We start from the raw sequence: 26,594 nt of genomic DNA, 5'->3' as shown, positions 1-26,594 counted from the left end.
TGATTATAATGGGAATAAATCTACCCTTCAAATCAATTAAATACTTAAATAACTAACTTTGGTGAAGAGGACTACATGTCCCATAATCCCATGAGTACTGGGACGAGGGAGAGAGCTGAAGAGGCATTCAGTTGCAGTAGTCAGGCAATTAAGCCTAACAGCCCACACATAAAGGAGCCTTGGAGGCATAAAAGGCCCCTTAAGGTGCAGACTATTGGAAGGAGCTGGAACTGTGACTGGAGTGCGAGTTGTAATACTAGTAGCAGAAAGAAGGCGAAACAAAGCTGGCAAACAAAGCAGAAGTGGGAGAACAAGAAGGATGCTGGAACGTGGCGACAGCATTTCACCTGCTTGTCTGAGAGGGTCCTGTTCCCCTAAAACTCTGAACTGCAGATGCTGCACAGTGGAAGGAATGCAAAGAGGCTGTCTTTCCCCATGTGAGCCCGATTGCCGTGGTTTCCATGCAGTGAACGTGGTGGAGACCCAGGCGAGGAGCTGTCGTCAAGCTGTGGGTCTCAAGAGTGAGTGGGGCTCCTTAAGCGTGTGGCCGGACCAAAGACACCTACAGAGAGGAAGGGTGCCGGTCCCCAAGAAGCCAGAAGCAGTAGAAGGGGCAGGAGTATTGGAAGCGGTGCAATCCACGGAGCAAGTGTTAAAGAAGCTGGTGAGTAAAGCCTGGCATTCTAATAACTTTCACAAGCATCACCGGCAACAGTGTCCAGCTCCCTATTGACTCGCGTGTGATTTAAAGCAAGCTGAAGATGTTTGTTGACGTTATGATACATGAACAATGGAAAAGTAGTACTGGCGTATGTTAGGAAAATCCTTTCACTCGTGTGGAGAGCAAACGCTGCTTAAGCCGATTGTTAAACCGTTAACAGACTGCATCTACCTGAAGGAGTGATCGCGTGTCACCAATTACAAAGAGTGAATGCTGCGAAGGCCGTTACCGAATACCTAACCATGAGAAAACAATTGTTGATGTCTGACTTGTGAAAACGATATCAGAGTGGTCACATGTGCCTAATTGCGATTCCCAAACGAAGACAGAACTCCATCCTTTACTTTCATACAGGAATACAATTCAAGTCTTTAACCAAAGAAAACTACCTTAAGAAGTGGTCACGTGTGCCCAAGTGTGACTCCTAAAGAAGACTGAACTTTATTCTTTACTTTAACTTGGCATACCTTTACATATACAAGAAGCTAAGGTGTATCTACTATTGAAGAAGAGAACAAGCTTTGCCCAGGCCAAGAGCCTCCCTATATTAAAAGTAAAACAGACTTTCTCAGAGTCAAAAAGCAATCTAAATATTAGTGGGAAGTTACTAACAGTTTAATTGGCCCAAGATACATGTTTGCAATCATTACTTGAAGCTAAGAAAGTGATACCAAGGCATCTGGGTAATTACTTGGGCTGTTAGCTGGCAGGAAGGTAAAGCTGGGGAAGGGAAACTGGCTGCTTGTAAAGACCATTTTGAAGTGGACACAACCTGTAGTGCCAAATGCTGTGGAAAACAGAGAGATGTGAGTCTTAAAGGCAAACCCAGGTTGTTATTGTAGCAGACAGACGAGAGGCAAAGAGGCCGTTCCTTTCAGAGGAAGAGTGCCTTGTCTACTTGAAGGTGTTGAAAGTATATCTTGTCGTAGCCTATCTAGAAGTACAAATCACTGAAGCTGTAGTAGTAGTCTAGCGTACTGAAGCTGTGGTGGTATATCTGGTTGTCAGTAGATGCAACATTGCAGTAGCATAAACAAAGGAGTACTCTGAGAAAAAGGTGACCATCCTCATGGTGAACCAAGTAGCAATGAAGTTGATGAAGTGGAAGCAGCAGCACAGTGAAATCATCCCGCCAAATATACCATTGCAAACTCTAAAACTCTAATTAAGGAAATACTAACTGTTAACCAAGAACTGTGCATCACTGACAGTTGTGGAAATTGCATTTCTTTTGATCGGTGATCTTTGAAGAGATGTGTGAAGAATCCTACGGATCCCTCACTGAAGCCCTACCTAAAGTCTCCTCCCCGGTGGCCCGGGGAATGCAGATGCTTCCCGATCCAACCCCTGGGGGTGGTGGACTGCAGGAGGATCACATAGGAGGAGAGGGCCCAGGGTGGTGAGGAGATTCTGTGGTATGAGAAAATTACTGACGGGAAGATTCTTACCACAGTACCTAAAGAGGTTAATGATTGTCATTTTAAGGTCTCTCAACCTCATATGAGATCAAGGTTGTGAACCCTACGGTTAGAAAATCAGAACAAACTATACTGAAAGATCCTTTTTGGATCTCAGACTGTCGGAAGCGGCTGCTAAGCGTTTTCTGTGGCAGTGCGGCTTGACTGTCTTGTTGTCTCATTGGCTCCTGTGTCCTTTACTCGAAAACCCCGAACGTGACGCGACGAGGCTCTGCGCGCTGGAACTGGTGCGGTCACGGTGCGGCCACAGATGAGTTGGACCGCGGGTGTATTCTGCTGTACGGGGAAGCTTGGACCGCGGGACCTGCCTGGAGTTTATTCACGGCATCTTCCCTGCTCAGTCTCCGCTCACGGTTCAGTACTGTGGTGCATTGCGGCACATAGGGTTCGCTCTTTTTGAGGCCACTCGTAGGTGAGTCTTGCTGTGAGCAGTGGAGCGTGGGGATACCCAGCATTGTGCCTGCGCTGTGAGCAGCGGAGCGCGGGGAGATCCAGCATTGTGCCTGCGCTGTGATCAGCGGAGCGCAGGGACATCCAGCATTGTGCCTGCACTGTGTGCAGCGGATCGTGGGGACACCCAGCATTGTGCCTGCACTGTTTAGTTGTGGAGCAGTAGGTTGCCTGTTGAGATTTCCAGCACTGTGCCAGAGCTGTGAGCATTGTGCCTGCGCTGTTTAGTAGTGGAGCATTGGAACTGGGACCCCCTCCACCCCCCCCCGCTGTCAGTGGGCCACTCCTGTCATGTCTTTGCTGGGACACCCAGCGCTTGGTACCCTGTCTTTAGGCACTGGGGTACAGCTGGAGACGTATGCGCTGTTGGTGAGTGGAACTTGGCGTTACTGTGAGAGAGAAGGCACTCTCCTGGAACTCCGCTTATAGGCATCATCATCTGGCCTATTCTGTTTATGTCTTAGCCCTGTGTTGCTTTTGTTTGGGCAATTGTGGGCTTTGTCTGGTCCTGTAAAGTAAAGCAAGATCTACAACCTGAATTGACAGTGTAGAATCTTGCCCTGTGGGTGGCCTATTGACATATCTGGCAGACTTGGTCAGGATCGACGCTTGGGCCAGAGTGATGGTATCTAGCGCAAGAGCGCTTCCAAAGGTTCAGATTGGGGTGCATTGGAGCAACTCACTCCCTATTACTAGGAGCGCCTATGATATTTGATGAACATAATTTAACTCTAATACGGATCAAACTATTTAAAATGCCACCAGGGAAAAAATGGACACAAAACAAATATAAGCTACGCAAGACAAAGAACAACTGGAAGCAGACGCCTTGCGGAGTAGAGCGATGGGAAGTCCTAAAATAACAAGAGAAGAAAAGTGTCCACGGGCTGTGGAACACTCGCGTCCCCTGCACACTCGGGTTATTGCCAATGGCAAACAGTCATTCACAAAGAGTAGATCAAGTTTTTTAGAATACATTTCAATGTAACCATTTGAAAATAAATTGTTTAAAATACAATAAACCAGAGTAGGTGTAAAGGAAGTATTTTTTGAAATGTTTTTGAAGAAATAGCTTACTGGTTCATCACCAATTGTGTTATACTTAAGTATTCACTGAGTACTTATTTTCAATAGTAATAAACAAATCACTTAGTAATTGATTTCAAGAAACATAAGATTTAATAATGCATGCCAGTCTATATTCAGCAATAATATCAATTGTTGATCGTCATATAGTGCCATGTCTTTAAACAAGAAGTGTATACATTTTGAAATATAGTAGAGGCCTAACTATCATCTCTTTAGCTCAACGCGTTTCGGGATGCGATATCCCTTCTTCAGGAGCTGAATGTTCCGTGTTATCACAATTCAGTTTTTCATATTTTCATAGGTGGCTACTATGATCTGAGTTTTTAATCCGTCTGCACTCAGTCCCGGAACTACGTCTCCTGAAGACCAATGACTTTGTTTGTGGAGCCACTAAAAGGCCTTAATTCCTGCGTGTCTGCCCTACATGGTAAGTTTTTATCTACCGCACAGATCAGGAAATATCGTGATGAGCTATGGGCTGTGGATGTTGAGATTGCTGCAGATCTAGATGAAGTTGACCCCGGCGCCGAAATTATGAGGAAACAGGTGGGCCGGTCAATTCGGTGGTGTGCCCCTTTATTCCTAAGGGAAAGAAAGTAGAAATTACAGATGTCCAGCTGGTCCTAAAATGGCTAGCTGTATCTCTCACTGAGGTGTAACCTAAACACTGAAATTTCTCATTATTGTCTTGAACTGTAGAGGAGTTGCACATCTACTGAGGGAGGGATCCGTAAACTTTGTTGCGAAACAGTCTAATATGCCTACAAGAAACATGGGCAATGGACATCCTTCTACTTGATGGCTATACGAAATACCAATCCTTTGCTAAAAGGGGTGACAAAGGCAGATCATTTGGAGGGCTTCTGATAGGAGTGGCTGGCTCTTTGACCTTGAGGCGGATACCCTGCAATCAAGATAAAAATATGCTGGCAGTTGAGGTTGAGTATGGTCCCAAGGTTAAAAGGGGAACATTTTTATTAATAAATGTATATAATCCTCCTCACGCCTTGATAAGTGAACCACTGCAAGAAGCTCTTCATGAGTTATTAGCCTCTTGGTCAGTCCTACCTGGAAATGGAGTGGTGATTGTAGTGGGTGACTTTAATTGTCGCATGCCTGCTGAGGGAGGGAAGCACCCACAAAATCCTAAACTAAGAGAGGAACGTCTATTGATTCACACTAAAAGTGACATGGAGGGGCCACGTTGGTGGCAATTGTTTGACGAATGGGACCTGGAAATGTTGAATGGTTGTACTATCCTGGACCACCCCGGGAAACACACTTGGTCTAATGGGTTGTATTGTAGCATACTTGATTACATATTTATGTGCCCTAAAATGCTGCTTGATATTGATGATATGATTGTATCATCGAACAAATGGAGCGATCATTCTGCACTTCGATGCATATTAAACATCCAACAAAGAGTACCTGAAAAGAGCAATATGGGCACAGTATATGTAAACAAAGTGGATACAAACATAAGGTGGTCTGCCAAGAATATAAACCAAGCCATATTAGCACTCGAGATTGACAAATGGCCCAAATTACCTGATTTCAACTACATGTCCATTGAATCAATAGAAAACTGGATTAAGGTATTTTCTCGTACACATGCCACGGTTCCAACCATGAGTATGATCAGACCTGAGGGAGGGATCCCCCTGTTTAACAAGAAGATTAGAGATGCCAAGAGGAACCTGAGAAGGGAGCTGCGTATTAGCAAGAAAAAGCTGGCCCCTTCCGAAGAATTAGGTGTGATTGCGAGGAAAATTAAAAACAAATATAGAGCAAATATCAAAAATATAAGCTATGTTGAAAAAACCTTGGCTCACCAGAAATGAGTGCAGACCATTTGCTTAGCATCTGGTCACGCCTTGGGGAAGCGAGGGAGACAATTAAGGGCCTTGGGGAAGCGAGGGAGACAATTAAGGGCCAATTGGTCAACCCTATTAAAACTGAGGAATTGGTAAATTTCCTAAAAGGCAGCAACGATATCTTAGAGAGGGGAGACTTGCCCCCAGATAGCCTTAGCACCCATTATGCCCTTTGATATATCATACACGGCTATAATTAGCAAGATAAAGACTCTTAAATCCTCCAGAGCACCGGGACCTAACGGTCTAGCCAACATAGTCATCAAAAATCAGCCCGAGTTCTGGGCAAGCTTGTTGGCTACACTGTTTGAGAAGATAATGGTGCAGGGGTCAATACCAAGCTCATGGCAGACGGCCGTATTGATACCTGTATCGGTTAGATCCTAATAATTATCGGCTACTCTCCATGTTGGATACAACAGGCAAACCGTTTGCCTCCCTACTGCTCAAGGAGCTCCAGTCATGGGTAGACGAGGCTGATATTTTGTCCAAATTCCAATGTGGATTCAGGAAAGGCTATTCGACGAGCCATAATCCTATGGTCATGAATTTGTTGAGATCAACTGCCCGCAGTAGGGGTCAACCACCGCTATATGTTTTATACATAGATTTCAAAGCAGCCTTCGATATGGTCCTTAGAGAACGTCTTTGGTCTAAACTTACCGCCCTAGGCTGCCCTGCTGGCATTTTGTATTACCTTAGACTGTTGCACTATTCCACCTCAGTCAGGTTGAAATTAGACCAAGAGGGACATCTGACTGAAAATGCAGAAGAACAGGGGGGTGAAACAGGGTTGTGTGACTGCCCTCTGTTACACAATCTTTACATCCATGACATACCGGTGGCTACAACTGCCGCTTCCAATTGCCCTCCTAAAATTGGGGAGGAGGTTTGCTCTGTCCTGGCGTGCACAGACGACTTGGTCATTCTTGATCATACGATCAGTGGTCTGCGTCGATCGGCTATGGCACTGTGGGATTATGCTAAATGTAATGGTCTCACCATCAACCTTGATAAAACTAAGGTTCTGCGATTTACCAGCAAAAGAGTATCTCGCGTTAACCTTATGGTGGGTAATATAATCCCCTACGCACCACAATATAGCTATTTGGGTATTGATTTTGAGCCTATCGGGAAATATGTGGCATGCAAACACTCCCGGAGTACGCGCGCAGCGCAGGTTACAGCGCTAATTGCTAGCTTCACAAACAAGGAGGCTTCAGGCTATGGGGCACACGCCAACTTTATCTGCAAGTATTCATCCCCATGATGACCTATGGGCTAGAGGCGCTATTTGATCTAGATCTCAGCTGGCACCAGGTCATAGAGGGGAAATTTTGGCGGCGGGTATTGGGCCTAGTACCAGGAATCCCAATGGCCATTATACGTTTGGAACTGGTAATACCTTTATTGAAAGCTATTGTCATGAAAAAGAGATCTGGGCTATTCCTGAAAATGCGTAGCGGTACAACGAATCCTCTGCTGATAACAATCAACCAGGAACTATGCAAGAAGCAAAATTCCCTCTGACCCGATGTCATAATGACAAAATATCTTGCAGATATAGGATGGTCTTAGCGAGAAGGGGGTTACTCTAAGCAGGTCCAGAATGCTCTTGACAAGCGTGTTGAAATGTGGGACTGGCTGGAGAACTTTGCCCACCTCAGTTCATTGAAAAGCTATAAATTTGTACAATTTAGGCTTTATTCATTTATGAAACCGCAAGACTACTCCAACCTGTGCCCCTCTAAAAGGCTGCAACGCTTTATACTCCTATTAAGAAAGGACCAGCTCCCGACCTTATTGGTCACGGGTAGAAGAGAGCAGATTCCACTGGAACAACGTACCTGCCGATTGTGTAAAGTAGACAATGCACTGGAGTCAGCTCAACATGTATTGACACAATGTGGAAGTATGATAGACGTAATTCATCACCATATTGGAAAGTATATTCATAATCTGGCAACAATCTCCGATTCATTATTTTGGCACCACTGTATAAATTCGGAGAGCATTCGAGTCTTGACTGCACTATACAACATCTGGCTTAGGACAGAGGAAATATTGGGCATCAAGATCTGAACATTATGTCCTTATTAAATCTTAGACTCTGCCTATGCGAAGGAACTTTGCAGACTGTTGTGACATGAGAATTATAATGTCCTGATATTCTGAATAATGTTTTTAATTTATATTAACTCTCTACTCCTCGTTAGTTAAGGTGGCATACTTTGGACATGTTTTAGGTATGATTGTTATTTCTTATTCCTTATTTTACTAAAAGTGGATATCTATTGCTATTTTGCTGTGTTGTTATCATCTTATGTTATATTATTTGATCTCAGAACTATTCTATGTTTAATTGTTGTTTGTTATGTGTAAAGTTTATTAACTAAACTGTAACACATTAATTAAATTATGTATCCGACTAAAAACCTTCCTAAATCCCAGGGGTACAATGTAAAGGATTGTGGAAATGTCTTCACTAAACTATCTTCCTCTGTAATAGCTTATTCTCATAGGCCCTTTGTTAAAAGCCTTAAAGGAATTAAATCTACCCATACAAATAATGTAGAACTTGAAAACTAACTTTAGTGAAAGAAACAAGTCCTAGGATCCTAGAGGTACTGAGACGAGGAAGAGGGATGTAGATGTAGTAGTTAGGCAATAAAGCCTATTAGCCATTGCAGTAGTCGGGCAATTAAGGATAATGGCCCACACCTGAAGCCCATCATTGAACACATGAGGCATAAAAGGCTCCACCAGGAAAGGAGGAGTAGCAGGAGCCAGAACGAGAGGCTGGCTGTAGCAGCAGCAGCAGAGGAGGAGGAGAAGTACAAGGCTGGCAAATCACAAGAAAGTGAAAAAACGAAAGGGACACCTGAGCATGGAAACAGCAGATTTCACCTGCAAGCTCTGAGAGAGTCCCATTCTCCCAAACTCTTAGTGCAGAGGCTGCACAACAGCAAATGCGCAGGAGTCCGAGTTTTCCCATGTGAGCCTTGTTGCTGTGATTGCTGAGCCGTGGAAGTGCAGATGTTGCGTGTGCCTAATTGTTTTTTCACTTGAGAGACTGAACTCCATACTGTATCCACAAGTGAGATTTGTTTTATTTCAAAGTAGTAAATAGTCTAAAGCCTTGAAGAGAATAAGCATTACCCAACCCAAGAGGTGCCCCCTTTTCATAGTGAAACCTGTCCTGCAAATAGTTAAAGAGCCATCTAACTACACTGTGAAGTTGTTAACAATCAAGTGGCATAAGGAACAAGTATACCATTGTTACCAGAAGCTGAGAGAGTGGCACATAAGCTTCTGGGTAATTACTTGGGCTGATAACTGGCTCGAAGGTGGGAGTAAAGCTGGGGAAGAGGAACCAAATGCTTGTGAAGAATACAACCTGTGGTGCGAAAGACCCGTTTTAACAAGTGTTTTGACATGGAATTTTTGCTGAAAAAACATCTACCTTCTTTTAAAAAATATTTTTGGGGGGTTCCCCTGCAGCCCCCTTGTCAATTACCCATTTCTTTTGCAATTTCCGACCCCCAACCCTTTATATGCCCTTGTCCAGCCTCCCAAAAAACAGCACAAAAGTTTTTTTTCTGCAAAAATGCTGCAGCAAAACACCTGTCGTAAAAATGGGTGTTGATGAAAGGACGCTATGCCGAAGTGTCTGGTCAAAACCTACGTAATAATTCAACAGTACTGAGTAGTAGTAGTAATACTTGAATTGTGTTGGCATATTAAGTGGTCAGCAGCTGCCACACTGAAGTAGTTTGAAGCAGTAACGTACTGCGAGACACAGGTGACTGTTCTCGTTGTACCAACAGTAGAAGCGTGGTTGCTGGAAATAGAAGTAACAGCACAAAGAAAGCATTCTGACAAATATACCAAATGTCAAGTTGAAACTGAAGAAGTCCTAAATAATTGTGTATTATTGACATTGGGGAATATCACACCTTCTTTTGAACTGTGACAAATTATCTTGAAGAAGAGACAATTTATCACCAGGATTACCATTAGTGCCATTTCTTTTCTGGAAGTTGGAAGGCGATCTTATCATCCAGGAAAGAAAGAGTTTTTACTAGTGGATTCTTTGTTGGTTGAACATTTGCTTTGACTTTGAACTTTCAAGAACTTGTTCAAAACCTCTATTCTTTTGTTGAACGTTTTTGAGTCGACTTTGAATCCTGTGGAAGGGATGTTACCCAGAACAGGAGAAGGGCATTCAGATATTGTTTATTATATTGTGCTATATCATTTACTTTGTATGCTTGTTTAGTTTGAGGGCGAGTTTACCCATGATAGAGAATATTCCCTTAGAATCTAGACTAGGTAGGTAATTCCTCTGCAGAGTAAGCAAAGCAAGGCATTTTGTTAATATAATTTCTCTAATAAAATGTCATATTTTGAGAAATCTAAAAGCAGTGGTCCATCTCGCACGGCTGAGCCCTCACAGATGACAAATCATTGTGGTTGGGAATTTCCATTGGTGCTATTTGGTGAAAGTGGATATTTCAGCAAGGAGAAGAGATTTGCCATCACTGGAAATTTGGTTAACAAACCTTACTTTAAAACATCAAAAACAGATTTGAGGCATTTCTTTCTTTGGTTAAACGTTAGGAAAGTTGACCTTGAATCCTGGGGAAGGGAATGCACCCAGGCCATTAGAAGATTATTCAGAAACTGTGAATGTTGTTTATCTTATGTTGTATTGCCATATATTTCTTTGTATATTTGGTGTCTAGATATTTTCCCTTAGCTTTGGTTAAGCAGGGAAATCATTATCAGAGTAGGTATAGTAAGGCATTTACTACATTTATTTTGAGAATAAAATGGCATGTTTTGATAAATCACCTCAAAGCGGTCTTGAGAGAACCGGAATTATGGGCCAGCACTAGGGGAATCTTCCACAAACCACAAATTGGTTTTGGGAAGGGTTTTGTCAACTTCCCTGAATGATCTCACAATACATTTGAGCGGAAAGGATTAGTGGTCCCTGCTCTTTGCAGCCTGGGTAGACTTATCAAAGGTGTTTGATAACATCAACGGAAAGCATCTCTGGCAGAAGTTAGAGTAATGGGGATTGCCTATAAGCCTGCTGGCAATAATAGTCCACTTACATGAAAACACACAGATTCATTTGAGGCTGGATGGTCAAAGACATCTAACTAGTTCAGTTATAATGGAACGAGGAGTGAGGCAGGGGTGTGTATTGGTCCCCTGCCTCATCAACCTTTACCTCGCCGATTTAAGAGAGGCCTTGAATCCTCATGCTCTGGGAAGTCCAAAGATAGGGATGCAAAAAGCTGGATCGCCTATGCAGATGACACGTCCTAATGGACCATACGATAGTCCTCCAGCAACTGTTGAATGCGTAGGGGGAATATGTAGTAGTGAATGACCTGTTGATCAATCCTAGGTCTAATATCTGTTTCAGTAAACCAACAAAAAGATTAACTGGCTACAAGTGGACTATGAATGATCAAACTGTGCCCATAATTAAAGAAGTTATATATTTGGGGTTTAGAATTGGGCATAGAAGGAAAAATGGATCAATTATCTTGCCAAATGAAAAAAGTCTTGGGAAATATTGTAGATTCTCCATCATCGAATTGATTAATTTCTACAAGAATAAGATCATTCATCAGTGATGTATGGGATGGATGTAGATCCACAAGCCTGGACTGCAGAATAGACTAGAATAGAAGGCAGGCTGTGGAAACAAGTTATAAGTGTACCACAGTAATTACCTATGGCGAGTTTATGATTCAAACTATGTTTAAACTCGCTTTGGAAACTGGTATCAATATATAGGGGGTCATTACAAGTTGGGCGGTAAGGGTTTACCGGCACCGGTAAGGATGCCGGTGCCAGTAAACCCTTACCGCCCTATTCCGACGTACCTTAGCGGGTCCCAGCAGGAACGGCTGGTCTGACCAGCCGTTCTTTGCGGGACCCGTTAAGGGACCTTGGAGCTAATAATGGGCCCGCAATTTGCGGGCCCGTTATTAGCGCCTTCCCCATTCCCATTGAGCCCCAAAGGGGCTCAATGGGAATGGGGAATGGTTTACTGAATGGAGACTTACCAGGTCTGCATAGGTCGGAATGTCCCGGTAAGTCCCCATTCAGTGAGACCGGACCCGGACCCGGGTTTGGAGGCAGCCATGGCGCTAATAGCGCCATGGCTACCTCCAAACTCGTAATGACCCCCATAGATTCATATTGTTACCAAAAAAGGAATCCCTATGAGGATATTAGATCTTAGATCGAAATGGGAAACCGACTCATTTTACGTAAATTGAAGGATACTGTGGCCAGAATTTAGAAAATTACAATCGGACAGAGGGAGATGTAGTCATAAAGCCCATTGGGGTAAAAGTGGCCATTATGAGAACTGATTGGGTAAGTACTTTTGATCATATACGTAGTTACTCATTAGCTAAAACCGTTCCAGCCCTTGATAAACCAAGACTATGGTTACCCTCATATTTAAACTGCTTTCTGAAATCACACTGGAGAGCGAAGTTCTTGAGATTCCGATTAAATCTGGTAATAACAGGTGAAATCTTAGCGGTAAGCAATAAGGGTAAGTATATAGAGGATAAATGCATGCTGTGTGGAGAATCCCTAAAACAGACCTTAGTACAGGTTATGATTGGATGCTCTGCAGTTCAGACCCAGAGAACTGTGTTTAGTCACTCTACTTTATCTACAAAGCGTCTCAGGTACAGAGGACTTTTGGGACAGTCTATCTTCATGTCATGAAACTTCTGACTGTTCAAGTATTGAAATTGTTGAAAGAATTTGATTTTATTAGTTTGTAAACCGATTAAATTATGAAGATGATTGTTATGTACACGTATGTGACCGGAGGAGTGGTTATGAAAATGCAAAATGTTTTATTAATAACTTTTTTCTAAGTGTGTTACATGTGAAAAGCTGTATGAATCGACTAAACCATATGAATACAAAAAAAAAATTGCTCATGCTGCCTGGATAAATTGAGCATCACCACTAAAACAGACATGCATGTACTGACGTTTGCAGAGGAAGAGGAGGTAGCCTTCTTGCAGATTATACCAACGAGAACATGTCTTTGGAAGGCCAGGGATGCTGCTTTTGCTCCTAATGCAATAGGTTTCTGTCGCTCACACTTGAAAACCAAATTAATAAAAGGCAATATATGGCAGTTGTGAGAAACCAAAAGCTGTCTCGCTATCTACACCCCAGGGATCTCTTGCTCAGGTGGCCAGGGCACGGCCATCACCTTTGGATCCAGACCCTGTTGGTGGAGAAGTGTGGGAGGGTCACCTTGGTGAAGGGTCGTCTTGGACCGGGGGTGGGACATCCGATAGCAAGATTCAGTATCCCCCTCTTCACAACACTACCTCTACCTTTATAGGTTGTTGTAAATCTAGTCCCGTTGCCCCCTCCCAATTCCAACAGGTACCCACATCAAAGGGAGGCATAGGAGAACAAACACAACACCCTATATCTCACAAGAAAATCATTCCCCTTCTTCGGACGATATTTTTACTATTTCTGTAAAAAACTACAACTCACAATTCCTACTTGTACTCTAGAAATCCCATTTAACGAACCACTGGGATGAAGAGCAGAGCGAGAGGGAGCTTTGAAGATGGCGATTACCCATAGAAACCAATGCACTAGTGATTCCTATGGGCAGTCACCATTTTGTCCCGGTAATGAAGACAAGCAAGGTCAGGTCTCCTTTACAATCTCCTGAAATCTGTTAACTCTCCCAGGAAGTATAAAATGTGGAACACAGACACACTTTGAGTGAGCTGACGATGCTGGATGGTGCACAGAAGCCGAGAGGAGAGATTTTGAGCTGGAGAGACCCTGGAAGGCCTGGAGGAAGGACTGCCCAATTGCTGGGCATATGACTACAGGGGAGGATGCAGTGTGGTGAGGACTTTTTAACTCCAGGGAACCAAACCATGGGCAGCGGGGGTTACCTGGCATTGATCACACCAGAGCTCTTCCCCTGGGCAAAACAGTAAAGCACTGACCTCAACAAGATATCCCCTTTACCTCCTACAGCTCCCAAACCCCCAGAATGCTGTACAGTGGAGCTGACGAAGTGGGAGCGAAATAAGAAAAATGCATTCTGGGACATGATGTCCAAAGACTTTAAAACTTTGCCAATCAAGAGGGGTCCGATCCCAACTGAGGGAGACCCGAGAGGACAGAGCAAAAGAGAACAGTGCCTCCAACATTGCCTTCGTAAGATAGCAGCAGCTCTCTGGTAATGGCCGAGTTGGAGCAGTGAAGCCGCACCTGTGGTATCATCCTTGGCTCCCAAATCAAGGATATGAACAAAGAAACCAACACAGCTGGTGAGTCAAAGTGAGCAAGTGACGAATAATAGCGATACAGTATAACAGTGTGATCCGGCATAGCAACAGTGCCCTGGTGAAAGTCTGTTGAGCGAATACTGATGTGAGCCTAAAGCATATGAACTGTGTTTGGATTCAAGGCAAGAGAAGCCTTAGGGAAGTTAATCACGTTAAGTTGCAAAGTGAGAGGTCCGAGCCTCACTGAGGGAGACCTGTAGCAAACTTTGAGAAAGTCGAAGTGGTCCTGTGGAGGTCTGTAGTAAAAGCCTTGTGCATTCAAAAGTCTTTGAAATCAGTAAAAGGTCCGAGCCCGACTGAGGGAGAACAGAAGTGTGATATGTTAGGGGAAGGGAACCCCTAACAAATGTGAATTAAGCTTTTTGGAAGGGAACCTCAGCAAGTACTGTGATTGTGATGTCTGAGCCTGACAGAGGGAGACCTACATGAACCTTTTGTTGAACTGTGAACTTTTTTTGGACTGTGAAAGAACTTTTGGAACGCTGGAAAAGTGACAAACGTGGCTGGCCAGATGGGCCTCGATCCACATTTTGAACTGCCTTTGTTTTGAGAACCTGAGCCAGAGTGTGTCATCCTGTCTAAGGGGGCTGTCTTACTCTGTGCTGCCCAATGTGGGGAGGAGCGCTGACTCAGCCATCTTGATCTTTTATGTTAGAACACTGATTTTCCCATGCACCCATTTATTGTATTAGCATAAGGGCAGGCCATAGGTATATCTAGTATAGGCCACTTTACTTTGACAGACATGACTAGAACTGTGTCATTTATTATTTGATGGTAGAGCATATTCCCATCTTTACATATAGGACCAGATATGAGTTTTTCCGACCCTTGTTGTTCAATAAACACCATTGAACATTGCATCTCTTGTGTCAGTCTTCACTTGTGATACCACGCCTCCCTTACACAGTTCAACAGCAACAAATACTAGTTAAATTCATATCATAACAAATGCGTCTCTTTCTAATCTGGGCAAATTCCCCTTTCCCAGATAAAAGCAGGATTTTGTTCATTAGTTCCAAAAAGATTAGGGAAATCCTGAATCGTAACAAAGTTCCGGAAATTTCTTCACCAGTTCACAAAACTGCATGCTTGACAATATTAAATATTTTTGCAGTAGTTCACACAGCACTTCCTTCAATGATGTCAGTTTGTCAGGTTGATTCTGCATTAATCCACAAAAACACTTAGTGCTTCTTCAACTTCGCATTCAAGATTTTGAACCAGGCCACAGTACGTCAACGGCTTCCACCTGGTACACTCACCTGCCAGTCCCAAGACAAATTTCTATGCTCTGGTGTACTCTCCTGCCAGGCCAGAATAAACTACCTGCAGGTACATCTGTGGTAAAGGTTAAACTCAAAGAGGGTAGCAATGTATTTTGCTCCATAACATCAAGTATAAGAAACTCTTCAAGTGTAACAAGAACCACATTGGTGCACAATATGCTCCACTCCTTCTGCGTGTTTTCTCTCAGAAAGGCAGCCTGCCTGCCACTCTCGTTTCTCCCCATTTGCATTAACCAACTGCTGATAAGGATGTGTTTCACCTTCACACTTCTTTGGGAATGTGGGTTTAAACCATTTTCTTTCAGAACCTTTTGATATGGGCAACAGTTTCTACCAACACTAACATTCTCAACTGCCTTCTTTTGGCTTGGGCAATTCTGGTTATTACGTAAATTGCCTGGATAGGTTTCTCTTTTGACTTTGGCAATGATGGTTTGTCTATCCTTCTATGAATATCTCCCGCTCTTGTCGTTGGCTCTTATGCCCCACACTGTCTTCTGGTACGATAATCATGTTCTTATTCTGCCATCTGCGCCTTTTTAAATCAGCTTGGTTAACAAAGAAATTAACCAGCTTCACATTAGTTTGGTATTCAAAATGTTTCTTCCTCTTTTATGTTACTTTGTTTATCTGAATTCTGAGGTTCAGATCCCTGGACTTGGCCAGCGGCCAGTTAGAGCACTCCGGGGTCACAATGTAACAGTGAACTCACCGGGTCTGGCATGTGCGTCCTTTTGCCTCTCTGCCTCCAGGTCTTCTGCTTACGTTTCCCTGCGCAGCCCAACTACCTCTTCTTTGCGGCTTCCTGCAGCTCCCACAGCTATCCGGAGCATGCCTGCCACCGGTACTCGCCTGACAGTGGGAAAAACTATCAAATGGAGCACTTTCCGCTGTGCAACCATTGCAGCTTCAAACTCGAGCATAGGAGACCCTCTCAGGACCGGCATTAAATTCACACACTGCTGGGGTCCTGGCGTCTTGTCTCACGTCCGATTTCTGATGCCACATGGAGGTAGGAAAACTACTCCACCTTCTGCTACTGCTCTTCCCCTTGACTTGCACCCCAGGGGGCATTTTATGCCTCTCAGTCCTTTCAGGTGTGGGTCATTATTCCTAATTGACTGCAACTTGCAGTCTTGTGCCTCTGCAGTCTTCTTCGTCCCAGTATTTTGGGAAGTCCCCATCGTCAAATTCAGCTTTTTCAATGAAATTATCATCAACAAGTTTATTACTCTCCTTATACATATTCTCCAAAGGAGTCCCATAAGGATTCCATGAAGTATATGGCTTTACCGAAGAATGGGGTTTCGCAGGGTTTAAACTGATAGACTTCTTATCCTTATTTCTCTGGGACGGACAAAAGCTTTAATTTCAATGAATGTCGGTAACCTTAAAAGGGTTTTTCTTATACCCAATACATAAGATTATCAAGGTATTCACCCCCAGTCTGACAACAGTTTGAAAAAATAAATGTTCTGACAACAAGCCATTACAGATTTCGGTATTAAGGATATTCTCTTCCTTGAGGAAGACAGATACTGTATCTCAGTCTACAAAGTTCTCCTGTACCCCTTGGGCGCTTCTCCTCCCAGGTGATCCACCCAGCTAATACCGTCCCCAGTGTCAGGAAAAGTCTGCCTTTCCCTGGCCTCCTGGGAGGAGACTTGAGGCAGAGTTTTAGTGAGAACTCTGCAGGATTCATCACATACCCTTCCTCAAAAGACCAGACCGCCCGGTGCAGGTTTTCCCCCCTCCAATTTTAAGCCATTAGCCTCGCCTGCAATTTTATTAAGTTCACCTGTCTTCCAGTCCCAGACTCGATCCTCTGAAAACTTTTCTTTTTGAACCCAAGAGGTTTGAGGGAAATACAAAGAAGATGTTTTCCCTATTTGGTTAATGTGATGCTGGAAATGCATCGGAGGGACAGGGCCTCTGTATCCTTGTCCTTTACTTCTTTTTATTGTGTGTTCCGTCGTGTTTTCTACGCAGGAGTTCATGTGGGACTCCTGGCGGTGCAGATCTCTCCTTTGGTTTTGGTGAACAGACCCATGGGATACCTTTATGGCACCCATGGAAGGGGTGCAACCCTCCGCCCCTAGTGTATGTTTTTGGGCAACTGTGTGTGACCCACAGAGCAGGGTACGGGCTGGTGGAAGCTCCGTGCTGAAATGACCGGTGCCCTGCGCGTCCTCCATTTTGGGATGCCCAGGCCCTGTCATTGGAATCAGTAGATTCCTGATGGAGACAAGATGGCCCCCGTGGCCTCTTGCCTTCTATCGCCTGTTACCTTGATCTTCCCGAAGTCACGGGAAGCCCTTACTTTGTCCCTTCCCCCTGAATGGCTGTTGGGTGGAAGTTCCATATATGGTAGTGTGGGAGGGGGAAAGGGGGAGTGGGGGGGGTGGAGTGCTGATCTTACTGGCTGGAGCCTTCCCAACGACCGTATGTTGTGGGTACGCCTGTGGGTGGGACCTGGGTGAATGGAATGTGTGACGAATACGCATTCAGTGTTGTGGGTGTCTAGTATCTGGTGTTTGACACAATGACTGAGACAGCCCTGCCCGAAACCGGCATGAATGCATTGTGGAGTGTTGAATGGCTGGGTACTTGTCCCAATACACATAACTTGCGAGTGTCTGGAGAGAAGTGAATGGCCTGAATGCACTGCGTGCCTGATTGGCTGCCTGCCTGCATGAATGCCCTTCGCCGTGATTGGACGCTTGAGTATGACCCAGCGGAATGAATGGGAGATCAACAGTATATCTGGGGACCTCTCACTGCTAGGAAGCGTGTTCAGAAGCTGAAGTCCACTACGACGAGTAACTGGAGTAACTGAAGCTTGACGTTGAAGCCCTGCTGGATGAGAAGAATTGCTGTTGCTCTCCTTCACAATCTGAAAGCTGCTGTGCCTCCAAGGACTGACCCAGAGAGGACCTGGTAAGGCGCCCTCTTCCTGAGCTACGAGGGACCATCGCGCACCAGCTGATCTTTGCCAAAGCTCCCTGGTAGACAGACCTTCGACAGGCTGCCGACCCGAGAAGGGACCGCCGCGGAATCACAAAGAGAACTGCCCAGACTGTTGTCGGCCACTGTCGACGACCGTCGTCGCCAACCGGAGCCGCCGAGCTGTTTGCCTAAGAACTTGATTTGATCCAAGGACGCTCTCGTCCCCATCGTCGCTGCTCTATCTTGCTGGAGAAGGCCTGACCGTCGACGCACCAAGGAGCATCCACCGGTGGGTTTCCCACCACCCAAAGACCACAGAGACGCTGACGTCTCAACGCCCTTGCTGGGCCACAATTCTTCAAACTCTTTGCGGTCCAGAACTATCGACACGGAGGTGCCCCGCACGCCTCTTCCTTGCAGGACGTTTACGCTTCCCAGTCAACGAGCACCACTAGAAAGGAAACTGCCACTTCACCATCGTAGCTCATCCTTCTCCATCAGACGTTAGACGATCCGTGACTCCTGCCTTAAAGGGAGGGCACTCAAGAAGGGCCGTCGATTCCCCGCCGAGGAACGCTACAACGCCAGGTACTTTGGGGGTTGCAGAACTATTGGGAAGTTTAGTGTGAACAATATATGGACTGGGCTTGTATCTTTATTCTACAGGCTGCCCAGGTTTAGGATCTCCACACAGAGCTGTGTGTAACGGTAGTGACCAGTATTCTGCCAATTTTTCAACCATCTTGCTTTCCTTCTCCTCTCTACTGCTGGTTTCCTCTGTGTTGATCTGTGTGGCATTTTGACAGTATAGTTGATGCACTTTAATGAGATCTGATAATAATTGTGGTACCACTTTAGAACTGTAAATATTTAACAATATTGATTTTGAGCACAAAGTGAGTTATTGTGATACTGTACATAACCTTCAATATTAATTATATAAAGACTGTTTTAACTAATAGTGTGTGGACATTCCTTTGTGGGGGCCTGGGGACTACACTGTACATAAGAACCAGCCTGCATCACCTCCTGAGAAGCTAGGCCTGGATTGCTCGACTAAGTTACCAATAATAGAGAATCTTGGCTGGGGTCCTCTGTGCCTCTCCTCTACCATATAGGGAGAGGAAGTACAGACACCCCCCTCTGGTCCTTTACAGTTAGCAAAAGATTTAATAGATTTCAATTTTACCTGTGCTACTCAAAAACTCATTCATCAAAATGGGGAACCTCACTACCCAAGATCATAGGTGTAGGAAGATTAGGTATTACTGCCACCAATACAGATAGTGTTTCTCACAATGGTAAGATCAAGCTTAATCAAGGGATGTCCTTCTGCTTGTCCATGAACACAACCTATATTCTTTTGACCTATGGGTTCCCAATTTAATGGAAGATAATCAGTTTGGACCGCAGAACCTTTGTTCCCTAGCGCATATTGTTTTACCTTGCAGTACTAGCGGGACACGATAACTATTCTTTTTTCCAGTACAAAACATTATTACATCAGGTTTTCATTTCGAGCTAGTTTTGGGAGAATAAGTAGATGTTATGCTTTCTTCACAAAATGCATATCTCTGTTCGTCCCACTCATCCCGCAGGATGTTTGGAGTTTGTGAAACACATCGATACAGGATGGTCAAAACTCCCACATCTCAAACAACCCAATTAATGGGAACATTCTTAGAAAAACCTGGATCTCTAAAATGGGAGAGGGTATTATGAGTTTCAAGTACAGACTTAGATTTATTTGAACCTGGGGATGGCACTTTATAATCAATAGGTCAAAATAAACTGATTAAATGATAAGAGCATTTGATGTCATTCTTTTTAGTACAGCAAGACGGTTTAGTTCCAGGGTTTAATTTAAGACTCTGCACTCCAGGAAATCATCTTATTCTTTCATTGGGGGCTCAAGATTTGGACACGAGTTTATCAGATTCCGGTGGGTTCTTTTCAAAACAATACAGCATATTGTGTCTTTCCCCTTCCTCCTCCTCCTTCACTAACAAACAGTTTCCATAGATTCACGAACAGGATACATGTTTCTGGGCTCATGTTGAGGATTGAGGGTTTAAACTTTCTCCCTGTTCCAGGATTCCCAAGCAGCATCATACATTTGCCTTCCCACTATCTCCTCTATGGATTCCATGGGGATTCATTGATTTGATACATTTAGGATCATGACTTTCAGTTCTTTAACACCAGAAACTACAGGATACAATTTAAATCTAGGTCCCTGGTGAGGCATGATATAAACAAACATGTACACAGGACATTCTACTTCTAGCAGCAAAGAAACCAAAAGCGTATCTTTCCTGGGAATAATATCAGTCTGAGGACAAAGATGGTACATATTACCCTCCACTGGTTTTCCTTTTGAAGAGCACAGAGTCTAAAAACATTCATCTGAAGTGGACACAGGTTATTAGGGTTTTCCCTTACTCTCCAGGAACCTCTGATGCAGAGAGGATCAGACTTCATTTCTTCCCTGAAGAGACAGGTAGTAGCAACAGGGAAAATAGGGGAGGCACATGATCTAAGAAGAGGGGACGTAAGGCAGTACCAATCTTCTTCTGACTCGACCTCCGATCAGAATCTGCCATGTACAATGCCATGAAGTATTTGGCTTTACAGGATTCTCAGGGTTGAAATTGTTAACAATTAAAGACTCCTTTACCTTATTTCTCTGGGACTCACAATAGCTTTAATCTCCATGAATGTCAGTAACCTTAAAAAGGTTTTTTTCTTATTTCTCATACATGATTATTATTGTCTTCACCCCCAGTCTGACAGTCAGTTTGAGAAAATAAGTCATTTCTAACAAGCCATTACATATTCTGGTATTAAGAATACTCCCTTTGTTGAGGAAGACAAATACAGAGTCTCATCCCACAAAGTTGTACTATTCTGCCTGGGGCCCGTCTCCACCCAGGTGATCCACCCGGCTACTAACACCCCCACGGTCAGGATCAGGAAGCATCTGTCTTTCCCTGGCCACCTGGGAGGAAACCTTAGGCAGAGGTTTTGCGAGGACTCTGCAGGATTCATCAAAGCAATCTCATCTTTGTGGCAGACTGTAAACTATCTTCAATATAACTACCTTACTATCAGCTGGGGCTAAATACACAAAGGGATAATGAATGCTGAAAGAATCAAATTTTTGTGCCAAACCATGCAAGAGGGTCTGAACACGAGGATACGAGGGTAAAAGGCCATTGAAGCATCTTAGAAGCTGCTTATGAGCATGAGAATGACATTGAATCTGAATTTCATTAAACTCAGAGCCGACATGTGTAGCATTAGTGCAGAACTGGCCAAATTTGAGATTAACAAAAGGGCATTGCCCAGAGAACAGGACACCCTCAAAGCACCAACTGCAGCAACATACTATTTACTGCAGTATTTGGTCTTCTGGTACAGAAATCCCCCGCCAGCTACCAGCAATTTTGAACTCTGCATGAGAGTTGCATCCCCATGATAAATGCATGGAACTCAGTGCGGGTAGTCCGGAGCATCATATTTTCTACCTTACACCAACTCTTCCAGGATTACACACCACCATGGCTAGGTTTTATACATCATGGCACAATTCCTATCCCTTGTACATTATGGCAAAAGAAATTTAGGAGTGGTCAACGTGTCAAGAGCATTTCCCTGCAATAATATAATGTGGTTGTCGAGGGGAACAGAAGCAGACTCCATCAGCAGACTTGCATATCAGAGCCACGAGTGGGAATAGCACCAGAATGCTGCGACAAACGTATACTGCAGGTAGTGGCAGTGTACTTTAAAATAGTAGCTGAATTAGTTGCAGCCATTTTGTCTCACAGGAAGTCACACATCTTTCAGGAAAATTGAGTCACCGATTGTGAAATCCAGAAATCAGGAAACTATTTTGTTGCAATTGCGCAATGGGATAGTAACTGGCATTCACCAGGCATGGTTATTTCTCGATGGGTGTTCTATGCAGGAGCACACAAAGGCACGTGTGGATGTGCCTGTGGATGCCTGGGCAAGGAGGCTTTTGGGGATTTCTCTAGAATCCACATCCCCTACAGAGTTTGCCCAAGACGATGCTGGCAAAGGTTTGTGTGGTGGTCGCCAAACGTTTGAATGGAAAATGATGTTAGGAGCACACTCTACCCTCTGGTTTCGGCATAAAAAGCTAAACTCTGAATCAGGTCTTTGTCAGTTGATGGTATTTGAGTCTGAATTATCCAGAGAGAAAAGAGGCCTGATGCCGCATCTGCATCTTTTGGACCTCAAGAAAGCAGATGCAAAACTCTCCCTATCAGACGACCAGTAGAACATTATACAGTAGTTCTTTCCTTGGATCCAGCTAGGCAGCTGAATCTGTCAGTCCGCAGGATTAGGTCCCTCAACTTCTAGGACTCCTCTGTGCTGCTTTATCCCAGAATAAGAGCACCACATCCTTCTTGTGCCCTGGTATGGTGGTTGCCTTTGCTGGATATTTTGTCTATGGTTAGACTTGCCATCCTCCCAGCGTGGATACCTCCAGAGGAAGGTCCTGCTGGACTTTGAAGCCACAACTTGTGACCCCAGGCTAAGGTCACTGTTGAACCATCTCTGTTCAAAAGTCACTAAACTGCAGTTTCTTCACTTGTCCTCCTTCAGACGTTTCCCCAACTTCAGTTGAGCCTATGTGCCTGTTCCCCAAGGGTCAGGGCCTTAATTTGCTGAACTTGGCTATACTGCTTACAACCACAGCCTCTCCTGCTGCTGATCCAAGGACCTCTCTCCTAAGGCTGCTCAACGGTATGTCTCAAACTGCATCTCTTTGCTAAATCATCATCATCATCCCAGATGCCCAGACTCTTCAAGTGGTAGTTCCATCCTTGCGAACACTGCAGGTTTCCTGTGTCAATTCCTTCTCATTCGCCAGACAGCAAGACCTCTGTAAGCTACAAAGCAGTGATGTTCTGAGCAGACTTCATTGCACAAGTATCTTGTTCAGGGCTCATACTCGCCTGTGGGCAATTGATCATTTGTCGTCATGTGGCTTTAGGGCTTTTGTGACATACCTGCCCATCCCAAACTACAACGCACAGCTCCCTTCTGGCGACATCAGTACTCTCCTCTGCAATCTCCTGTCCTTGAGTGGAGAGTAGAACCTGATGCCTGGGCTTCTTATTTAGGGTTCCCTCATCTGCCTGGAGATCTTCCTGTCCCTCTGGTCTGTGAGTCTGCAGTCTACAAGCCTTTTACTTTCACTGGTTAACATGGACCCCTTGATCCTACGGGTCCAATATAACACTGGGACATAGAGATACATTTCCATACAAGGGCTTGCAAACCTTGCTAAAAGTCCAATTAGACCTTGTGGACTTGTGTGAATGTTTCATGATCCTGTGTGATCACTTTGTGTTTTACCCATTATGAAAAGATACTCTAATTTACTAAACAGTATACTTTATAGTTATTACATTTGCCCAGCGCTGTAATAAAGAATATATATTTACAGCTAAATTGTGTGGACCCTCCCTTACTGTGAATTTAGCAACATTATTTCCTACACCTTTGTATCAACCGTATCTGCTTGAAGAATTGCACCGACGGCTCAGGTAGTGTTATGAAGCTACCAAGATTCCCTTTTTTATACTTCCCATATCCTTCTTGAGATATTCTCCCCCAAGAACCTTTTTTTGCCACCTTTATAGTTCTTTCCCCAAACACCTCTATACTTTGTGTCCAGACAGAATTCCAATTTTGGGGGTTCTAGGACGACCTTTTAGGAGGCCCTCAAAACATTTGCTTTCCCCACTGTGGCGACAAGAAACAGACTGACAAAGTGGTCCCATAGTAATTGCTGTAGACTTTCATTAAATGAAAAAACAAACCCACCTATCCCTAACTCAGAGGATTTCCCTACCTAAATTAAAAACTCGGCTGCTCATCAGGAGTCTGGGCGAGTCAAAACAAAACGGCACTGTCCCATTAAAAAATGTTCCCACTCTTTCCCTGTCGCTACAACAAAGCACTATAAAGTCCAGATACTGTTAGTAATCCAGGAGAAGTACTACCTTCTCATGGATGCAATGCGTCCAAACGCCTCTAAGGTTTGTTCAAAGCAAAGTTCCATAAAAGTTCTGGGTTATCCGTAACCCAAAAGAAAATCAAATAATCACAAAGTTCTTGTGGGGCTAGGAGAATGACTTCCACAGTTCTTAAGATTTGTAGTTCCCTTATGGATGATCTCACAATCTCAGGATTTTACTGAGCCCACTGGGATGATGAAGCCGTTCTTGGAGTCCTTCTTGACTTTCCAGTGTCAGTCTTTTGCGCAATTGGCTTGGGAACTGTATCACAAAGTGGTTTACGGGTTTCTCCATTTCTTTATGGTTCAAAGTCTCGCAACTCCCCGTTAGCTTCGTCCTGGGAACTTTTCACCGGTTTCAGCAGGGGTCGCAGGACTTCTTTCTTCAACTTCTTCCTTTAGCAGTTCTCTGTATCTCGCCTCTCTCCACCTCTGCTTAGCTGTCAGTCCCACCGTTACCATTTACACCCCCCTCCAAGATCCCTTGCCTCCTTCTGATAGTCAGCTATGCAGTTCTGATGTTGGCTACGGTAGGTGGCCTCATCACTGTTGTCCGATCACCCGGTCCTCCCACTAGAGGTAGTGCCACCACCTCTCAGCCTCTGCAGGTTTATCACGCCGGTTCCTAAACGACTCACAAGACACTTCTCGGGCATCCCGCTATTCCTCTTCTTAGCCTTGGAGACAAGCCTAATTGCATCTCTTGAAGGCCTGCGCCAGCTTTCCCGGTTCCAATGCGGCCTCCTCTGTCGCCTGGTTCTCCTTCTGGTTGTATTACAGCATTCACCTTGCCAGAACCGCACGAGTCAGGGGATGACTAAGAACACCACTTTTCTTTGCTGTTCAGTTTAAATAGCAGGGACGGCCCCAGCACAACATCTGGGCAATTGACAACAGCTGTTTTAGTCTTCGTCCCGCTCGAATGTAGCGGGTTTGAGAACTTCATCTCAATATGTAGGTCATCAGGATGGTTCGAAGTTTCACAATAACACATAGTTTTGAACAGAAGTTTGACCCATAATGTTCAGGTACTAACGTCCACCTAACGGGTTAGGGTTTAAAAGGGGCTGTGCCTCCTAATCGCGTCCTTATCTCTCTAATTGATCTCTCTTGGACCGTGGCCACCATCTACAGGCCACCTGGCCAGGTCGCCTTCTTCCTCTCAGTGTGGGCTGACCTCTCCTCTTCTTGCCTCTACCTCAACTTCTCCTCCTCAGAGACCTCAACATCCAACCAGTGTCGCAGTGCTTGCCCCCAGACATCGGGAGCAGACCAGCCTGCCCCAGGTACTGGGAGCTATGGGGACCTTTAAGGCCCCAAAGGATTGCCTAAGGGCTTCCTGGACTCAGTCCTGGCGCCGTTGGCGCCAGGCTCATACTGCCCTCTCAAGCAAGGCAGTTTGCAGGGGAAGAGGAATCACATGCAACCCAGTCTGAGGCATGCTGGTGAGACTAGTTTACCTGGACTACTTTGATAGGGTGTGGTTGGAGGGACTACTTCATCTTGGGACTACTTCTTGAGGCTATATAAACCACACCCTCAGAACAGAACACGCTTCGCATTATTCCGCAGCGTAACGCTCACCGTGTCTGCTAGCTTCAGCCCGGTCTTCAGCCACGCCCGTCCAGGTCTTCACGAACCGCTGCATGCAAGGAAGGAAAGGAAGAAAGAGGAGAAAACAAAACAAGGCTCTTACTTGACGCTCCATCTCGATCGCTCTGGAGCCTCCGCATCTGCTAAACAGAAAAGGAAACACCAGGTAAGCCGCGCAGAGCAAAGGACCACGTTAAAGACATTGCATCACTGCGCAGCGCCAATACTCACCAGAGGCTGCTCTCTCTTGCGATCCATCGAAGCACCATCACGCGATCGCTGCTCCGGAGCTGCCGCACCTGCCGAACAGAAAAGAAAGCATCAGGTTAGCTGTGCAAAGGGAAAAGGCCTCATTAAAGACATTTCAATCTTATGCAGCGCTAATACTCGCCTGAAGGCTGCGGTCCCTCGAGACAGCATCACGCGATAGCCACTCCGAAGGCACTGCACTTGCAGAATAGAAAAGGAAAAGCAGGTTAGTTGCTCAATATCATATGTTAAGACATTATCGCATCGCGCTAATGTGGAAACTCACCTTGGAATTCTGCTCACCATTTTCGGAGAGGAGTCACTCTTCATTAGAATCACCAAAGGGGAACCTGCAAAGAAAAAGGCACAGGAGTGAACTTTTAACAACTTGAACTCTAAAGCAATCTATACCAAGGAGTATTGGCATAAAGACTTACCCACTGAGTCATAGTTGTCTGGAACTCTTCAG

At 44.7% G+C, this 26,594-nt stretch overlaps 1 protein-coding gene across 1 annotated transcript in view; it reads right to left on the bottom strand.

Annotated features, from left to right (window-relative positions):
- The window catches only part of CIBAR2 (CBY1 interacting BAR domain containing 2), a 274,308-nt gene that overhangs the window by 123,339 nt on the left and 124,375 nt on the right, over positions 1-26,594 (bottom strand). Inside the window, exon 5 of the mRNA XM_069638286.1 lies at positions 12,384-12,389. Within this exon, the coding sequence (XP_069494387.1) occupies positions 12,384-12,389 (6 nt within the window). The remainder of the gene's footprint in view (positions 1-12,383; positions 12,390-26,594) is intronic.

The sequence above is a fragment of the Ambystoma mexicanum genome, chromosome 1q (genome assembly GCF_040938575.1).
Source record: "Ambystoma mexicanum isolate Mex_15411 chromosome 1q, UKY_AmexF1_1, whole genome shotgun sequence".
Classification (NCBI taxonomy): Eukaryota; Metazoa; Chordata; class Amphibia; order Caudata; family Ambystomatidae; genus Ambystoma; species Ambystoma mexicanum.
This window is presented reverse-complemented; position numbering and strand designations above follow the sequence as displayed.